The sequence below is a fragment of the Mobula hypostoma genome, chromosome 4, assembly GCF_963921235.1.
Source record: "Mobula hypostoma chromosome 4, sMobHyp1.1, whole genome shotgun sequence".
NCBI lineage: Eukaryota > Metazoa > Chordata > Chondrichthyes > Myliobatiformes > Myliobatidae > Mobula > Mobula hypostoma.
The window spans coordinates 76330355-76338313 of NC_086100.1; the positions used below are offsets into that span (position 1 = coordinate 76330355).

Consider the following 7959-nt stretch of genomic DNA (forward strand, 5'->3'; position numbering starts at 1 on the left):
TTTGCCCCTGGTATAGTCTTCTACTTGGAGCTTGGCTCCCAACACATCAACAGGAGCAGAATCTGTACAGACAGCAAGCTCTACTCAGATCAGCTAGGGAAGTTCTGTCACCCACCCTGCCCTTGCCCCCTGTCAGCCCCATCTCCTCTGGCTGTTTGGTGGTCAGGGTCTTCAGTGTTATAAATTAACAATATTCAAAGACTACTGAATGTTTGAGATATTTTTATTGAACACAATATATAGTAGCACTTGTAACTCATCATAATTTAAGTAATGGAGTACTATTTCTAACATTTATCTCACCCCATACACAATCGTATTCAAATATAGGTAAAGCAAACTTAGAAAATAGAATGACTAATAAATATTAATTTCTAACCTTCTCCTGACATCTGCTTTCCTCACATTCATTTGAAGGTGATTTCTGGGCATATTTTAACCTAGCCCTAAATTTACAGTCTGGATTTCCAGCCTAAGACATGGAAGGCGGTAAATGTTCATGTTGTTTCTTTGGGCTCCGCTGAAAACAGGATGAGGCAGTCACAGTGTCCGGCAACAAGTCAACGGTTGATCCTATCAACGTAGGCTGACACCTGAGCTGAAAACTGGAACTTCCTCAGAGATACCCGGTTAGCTCTAATGACAAGTACTGGCATCCGCGTGAAGGATCTACGGTGAAGTGTGTTGATTATACTGCCCAAAGAATTGTCGCTTGATAAAACATTCTGCCTGGGCTCATTAAGTTGAGGAGAACCCAAACAGCGGAACAAGTGCTACACATGCCCTTACACTTCCTCCCTCACCACCATTCAGGGCCCCAGACAGTCCTTCCAGGTGAGGCAACACTTCACCTGTGAGTCGGCTGGGGTGATATACTGCGTCTGGTGCTGCCGATGTGGTCTTTTATATATTGGCGAGACCTGACGCAGACTGGGAGACCGCTTTGCTGAACACCCACGCTCTGTCCGCCAGAGAAATCAGGATCTCCCAGTGGCCACACATTTTAATTCCACATCCCATTCCCATTCTGACATGTCTATCCACGGCCTCCTCTACTGTAAAGATGGAGCCACACTCAGGTTGGAGGAACAACACCTTATATTCCGTCTGGGTAGCCTCCAACCTGCTGGCATGAACATCGACTTCTCTATCTTCCGCTAAGGCCCCACCTCCCCCTCGTACCCCATCTGTTACTTATTTTTATACACACATTCTTTCTCTCACTCTCCTTTTTCTCCCTCTGTCCCTCTGAATATACCCCTTGCCCATCCTCTGGGTGCCCCCCCACCCTCCTTGTCTTTCTTCCCAGACTTCCTGTCCCATGATCCTCTCGTATCTCTTTTGCCTATTGCCTGTCCAGCTCTCGGCTCTATCCCTCCCCCTCCTGTCTTCTCCTATCATTTTGGATCTCCCCCTCCCCCTCCAACTTTCAAATCCCTTACTCATTCTTCCTTCAGTTAGTCCTGACGAAGGGTCTCGGCCTGAAATGTCAACTGCACCTCTTCCTAGAGATGCTGCCTGGACTGCTGCGTTCACCAGCAACTTTTATGTGTGTTGCTTAAGTTGAGGAGAGTTGTTTTTCTACTGTCATTCGGATTTTGTTCCCAACATAGCCTAAATAAATGCATCTGACAAAAATGTCTGTTCCAAAATTGTGTTCCATTATATTCTTACTTGCAAGGAATGTCTTGATTTGACACAATAGTATATAATGTACTTATAGGTGAACATAGGAAAAACAGACATCACTTAAATGCATTTCAAAGTTTACATAAAAGTGAATATTTAGACAGAATGATTTATTTCCTTACGTCAGAAAGCCGCTGATTATATTTTTCACCCACTTATCTTCAGCGTTTGCACATATACTTAGGCGTCTCTTTGTGTAAAATCTGTGAAGAAATTTTTTGAAAGAACTTTGATCATGCTGCTACATTACAGTTCGGATCATGTATACTTTAAACATAGTTAAAGAATATAAACGTAACTTCAAAATGTAATCGTCCTATTTAAAAGAGGAAAATTTTGCACTTACATGACAGCATCTATACTGCAGAGTTCATTTGAATACTTCCAAACATAGCCTCTGATAACTTTCAAAGGTAAAGGTTTTGATGAATATGAAAGACAACAGTAAACTGGAGACTGAGCATCTATATAAAACAAACATCAGGGATATTGGTTAAAAAAGAAACAATTCACCAGTAGCAAAGTAGAAACAGCATGTCAGTTTAACGTTAGCAGGTACTAGCTGAAAAATTCAAAGACAGGTTCAAAGTGTTAGGATGTAATTACCTGCAAATGGCAACCTCTCCATTGTGCTCAGCATCAACAGGCCGATCAGCATTGCCAACGACAGGTTCCCACAGTTACAGACAATTTGCTTCATTCTCTTGATTTACAAAGCAAGTGACGAAACCCAGGAGATTAGGAGAGTGTAAAGTTGATCTGATTCAAGAGTGCAGTGATCTGCTTTTATATATCTTTTTTTTCTGCGTGGACTTGCAAAGCACTTCCTTGTGGTCTTACCTTCCCACAATACAGTCTTAATCATTTTCATCAAATCTACATATGTATTTTCGTGGAACATAAACCATTAAATTTTATCTTAAATGTGGTTGCCTTTACCATTTATGGTCGCTAGGTTCCTACCATCTTAACAACCTTCTTTTGTGGTCATTCCATGTTGTGAAGCAGTCCACGAGTGGTAACTGGGGGCAGGATATGGAAAGAAAATTTTAAAAATAAGATTGACAAGGAAATTAAACCATGATTATGAGTATATCTTTGTGGAAGACAAGCCAAAAACTTGCAAAATTAGCAGAGTAATATTCCACTACTTGACTGATTAACATGCTGAAAGATATCAGCTTTAATAAAAAAAAGTGCTGAAGAAATCTAATGAATCATTAAATCCCCAAGACATCATAATTGTTGATCCAATTTTTTACAAAGATAGAAAACCTATTTGTTGATAATATCCTAAAATTTCATCAATTCAAGAATGATTCCCACAGACAGGATGACAGCAAGTATAACTCACTTTTTTTTTAAGAATGGAAGAAGGGGGGAAAAAAGGGGAACTATAGACCAAGTGGGAAAATGCTGGGAAATGATAACAGAGAATTTAGAAAATAGGTGGAATCAACATCGATTTATGGAGGGGAAATGGGGATTTTTGAGGTTGTTATTGCAGGTTAGATAAGGGGGAACAAATAGATGTGGTGTATTTAAATTTTCAGAAGGCATTTGTAAAAATACTACACATGAGATTATAGATTATATACTGCACCAAAGCAGTAATCCATGCCGACCATCAAACAGTCACTATACTAAAGCTATACTATTTATTTATTTATTGAGATACAACATGGAACAGGCCCTTCCGGCCCTTTGATCTGTGCGGCCCAATAAAACCCGATTTAACCCCAGCCTAATCCTGGGACTATTTACAATGATTAACTAACCTACCAACCTATCTTTGGACTGCAGGAGGAACCTGGAGCACCCGTTGTTATGTGGAGAACGTACAAACTCCTTACGGACAGCAGCGGGAATTGAATCTGTGTTACTGGTTCTGTAAAGTGTTGTGCTAAACAGCACGCTACCATCCCGCCTTAATCCCCTTGTATTCTCTCCACGTTCCTGTGAACTCATATATCATTCTAGCACTCACCTACCCTCTAGGAACTATTTACAGTGGCTAAATAACCAAATGATCTGCAAATTTTTGTGACATGCACCTGCACCATCTCAGGGAGAATGTTTAAACTCCATACATTTCAGCACTGAAGGTTAGTATCAAACGTGGGTCACTGGAGCTGTGGGACAGCAGCTCTAGGATAGTCAAAGGATAAAGAAAGACCTGGCCTAAGTAATTATCCTCCACAGGCAAAGCAACAACATGCAGACCACAACAGTGGATAAAGTATGTGGGATTGGAATAATATGCTACTGAGGACTGGCTAATGGACATACAGCAGAGCACAGGACTAGTCATTTTCAGGACTGTAGGCTGTGATAACTGAGGTACACTGGAGCCCCATATGTTCAGAATCTATGTCAATGTTTTCAAATGTAATATATCAAATTCTCTGATGACATAAATCTTCGTGGTAGAATGTTGAAAGGCTTCAACGGGCAAAAATGTGTCAGGTAGAATATACTAATGGAAAAAACAAGGAACTTAGTTGTAAAAATAGAAAATAGAGTGATACAGCATCTGTAATATTTTATGCAGGTCTGATCTTCTTAATTAATGAAAACCGTGTTTGCTACAGAAAGAGTGTAATGATGTTTCTCCAAAATGATTCCTGAGATGGGCAGGGAGGGGCTGTTCTCCTATGAGGAGAGATTACACAGGCTGAGTCTTTGCAGAGGAATGGAAGACAATCTCCCTGAATCATATGGTGCTTGACAACATAGTTGTCGAAACAGGGTTTCTCCAAGCTAAGATAGCTAGAATCTGGAGTCAATTTATAAGAGAATGGCCTTTCAAGACTGCAATGAAAGGACATTTAATCTTACAGTGAGTGATAAACCATTTGAATTCTCTGCTGCTGGGCTGTGAAGACTCAGTTGGTGAGCATATTCTAGATAGAAATGCGTAACATTTTGGATATTGTGGAAATCAAGGAATATGGTGTTAGCAAAGGCAAATGCCACTAAAGTAAAAATCAGTTACAATCACACTGAATGGTGAAACAAGAAGTTAGCTATTTCCAATTGTTATATCGTTATGGGAAGTAACACCCCATTGATGGAATTCTCCACCTCTCCCCCAACTTTGTCAATTGCCTTCTAACATCTTGCACTGACAAAAGCCTTTTCCACTCTTTTAAATGTGCTTGACAATTAGGCTACATCCACACTAGACCGGATAATTTTGAAAACGCCGGTTTCGAGTAAAAACGACCGATGTCCACACCAAGCATTTTTCAAAATATCTCCGTCCACATTAGATGGATATTTGGGCGAGTCTCCTCCTACTGGGCATGCACAGGACACAGAAAGCAAGCGAAGAGGAAACGGTATACCTAGTGCGCGTTTGTCCAGTTACAGACTAGAAAACTGTAAAGGAATTGCTGTTGGCTCTCGTGCAGGCGGACATAAAACTAAAAAACAACAAATACTGGAGGCAACCGACAGGGAGTTCACGGACAGTACGACCCGGCTGACGACGAACATTGAAAAACTGACTAACTCTGTTGCATTAATAAAGCACCTTGTTAAATGTATAAAACATGTCTGCATCAGTGTTATCTTGTATTTCCATACAACATTACGTTAGGCTGTTACACATCTATTGTCAGAGAAGTGTTGCATAAATAGGTAAACCATCTTCATACAAGTAGGACAGAAAACAGGGCAAAGCAAGTATACTTATTTATTCAGTAAGCTATAGGTCAAAGTATTTGATGAGTACATTTCTAACCCTACTAGTTTCAGTCTCGTCCGTCTGTTCTGAAATTGTTAGGTTGTGTGGGGGGTTGCATTCAAGAAAACAATGAAATGCGGTGCTGCGGCCATCTGTTCCGGCACGTCATGACAGCGTTTTAAAATAGTCAAAAAAGCTCACTTTACAATTTAACTCTCACGCCGTTCACACCAATTGCGTGTTATAACAGCCGTCCGGCAGTGCTTGTGCAGTACCAAGCAGAAGCAGAAAAAGCAGCGTTGTTGTGGTGGTGTCATGACAGCGTTTTAAAATCTCTCCGTTTACCCCGTCCACACTAAAATGCGCAACAATCATTTTTAAATTTACACACTCTGCTGAGTGTTTTAGAAAAGGCCATTTTCGGGGGATGAAAACGCTGTTTCAATGTGGACGGAGGGTCAAAACGAAGAGAAAAAGCTTCGTTTTCAAAATTATCCGGCGTAGTGAGGATGTAGCCTAGAGACATTCACACACTGCTACAAAACATATTCACAATATAAACAGTAACATGCACAAAATGCTGTAGAAACTCAACAGCTCAGGCAGCATCTATGGAAAGGAATAAATAATTGATGTTTTGGCCTGAGATCCTTTATCAAGCCATTCATCTTCCTCCCGAGTCCTATTTTCCATACGTTGTAATATGAGCAAAGTTACTGGAGAGACTGGTTGATCTAGAAGTGTCTTATTCAACAAAAAAGAGCAGCAGGCATCATATTGAGACATTCTTGAGGAAAGAGTTCTGTTCTGCTTAATATTATATCACATTTTACATGCTAAAGCTCAAAGAAAGCAGGGCAATTCTATAGTTACAATGTATCAACAGTGCGTCCTTTGAATTACAGATAATTTTCACACCACACACAAAATGCTGGTGGAACGCAGCAGGCCAGGCAGCATCTATAGGAAGAAGTAAAGTCGACGTTTCGGGCTGAGTCCCTCCGCCAGTCCTGACAAAGGGTCCCGGTCCGAAACGTCAACTGTACTTCTTCCTATAGATGCTGCCTGGCCTGCTGCATTCCACCAGCATTTTGTGTGTGTTGCTTGAATTTCCAGCATCTGCAGATTTCCTCGTGTTTGTAATTTTCACACTCCTTCTTCGCACCCACACTCTAGACACCCAGATTGAATGTTAATCAGCATTGTCTGGATTTCAATTAACTGGTTTCCACAGCTCCAGAAAACTAGTGTTCAGGGATGCATTTCAAACTTAATCTACATTCCACATTCAGGTCCATAGATTGGTTGGTGAAGTAAATATTTGCTATATTCTCCAACTCCAGAATGTACCCTAACATCTAGCATCTGCTGAATCTCTTGTCTTCGCCATATTAAAAAAAGGGAAATATTAATCCAAGAATTAAAGAATGAGATTCATTTTTCACTAAACAAATCACCTATCATTTTGGTAAAAGTCAGTGAGATTTAGTGACTGGGCAAAAACAAAGCTGTCAAAATGAAGTTTAATGTGGGGAAGTGAGGTGATACACTTCAGTAACATAATTAGAATGACAGATTATTATGTAAATGGAGAGAGTGAAAGTGAGTGAAGTACTGAGTGATCTTAGTGTTTTAATTCACGAATCATAAAAAGCTAGCAGGCAGATCCAGCAAGCAGTTAAGGAGGGAAATGACATTCCTGCAAAAGGTTTGGAGTTTAAGTAGGGAGGTTTTGTGGCAAGTGTACAGAAAGTTGTGGAAGCTGTTATGTACTTGAATGCTATATATAGTTTTGATCTCCTTACCTAAATAAAGGTTTTGTAATATTGGAGGAAGTGCAAACAAACTTTATCAGGCTGATTCTTGCAACAAGAGGGTTATCCATCTAAGGTAGACTAAATAGCTTGGACTAGTACTCGTTGGAATTTAGAAGTATAAGTGGTAACCGTTATTCAGACATATCAGATCCTAAAAGGACTTGACAGGAAATGCTGGTTTGTTTTTACTTGCTGGGAGAGTTTCAAGCAAGGAGTCATAACTATTAGATAAGGGGCAGGTCCTATAAAACTGATGTATGTAGAAATTTCTTTTGTCAGCAGGTGGTGAATCTCTAGAATTCTTTGCTCCAGCAGGTACTGGTAGTTGAGTCAGGAGAGATATATCCAGTGGTGGTGGATAAGTACTCCATGGAATGAGGAACAAAGTAATATGGAGAAATGCACAGATCAGCATTGATTATTTAATATTGAGTGATACGTGAAAGGACTGGCCTAATCCTGCTCCTATTTCCTTGTGTTGTCACATTATCTTCAAATGAATAGGACCATGTCCGATTTCCCAACTGTGCTTTGTGCTGAGATAGAAACATAGAAACATAGAAACATAGAAAATAGGTGCAGGAGTAGGCCATTCGGCCCTTCGAGCCTGCACCGCCATTTATTATGATCATGGCTGATCATCCAACTCAGAACCCAGCCTTCCCTCCATACCCCCTGACCCCTGTAGCCACAAGGGCCATATCTAACTTCCTTTTAAACATAGCTAATGAACTGGCCTCAACAGTTTGCTGTGGCAGAGAATTC

At 40.5% G+C, this 7959-nt stretch overlaps 1 protein-coding gene across 1 annotated transcript; it reads right to left on the reverse strand.

Moving 5' to 3' along the window:
- Positions 1-1807: 1807 nt before the first annotated feature.
- Positions 1808-2389, reverse strand: LOC134345954 (C-C motif chemokine 20-like). The gene is made up of 3 exons (XM_063047301.1): positions 2296-2389; positions 2036-2153; positions 1808-1892 (listed from the first exon to the last, which is right to left on the reverse strand). Exons 1-3 carry the CDS (start codon positions 2387-2389, stop codon positions 1808-1810), a joined length of 297 nt encoding a protein of 98 aa, XP_062903371.1.
- Between the last annotated feature and the right edge of the window lie 5570 nt (positions 2390-7959).

What these genes read in the sequence shown, in the direction of transcription:
- LOC134345954 (XM_063047301.1), bottom strand. Translation starts at nt 2,389, where the DNA reads ATGAAGCAAATTGTCTGTAACTGTGGGAACCTGTCGTTGGCAATGCTG. An exon ending in GGAGAGGTTGCCATTTGCAG is followed by an intron (nt 2,154 to 2,295) that starts GTAATTACATCC and finishes TGTTTTATATAG; the next exon opens with ATGCTCAGTCTCCAGTTTAC. An exon ending in TGCAGTATAGATGCTGTCAT is followed by an intron (nt 1,893 to 2,035) that starts GTAAGTGCAAAA and finishes ATTTCTTCACAG; the next exon opens with ATTTTACACAAAGAGACGCC.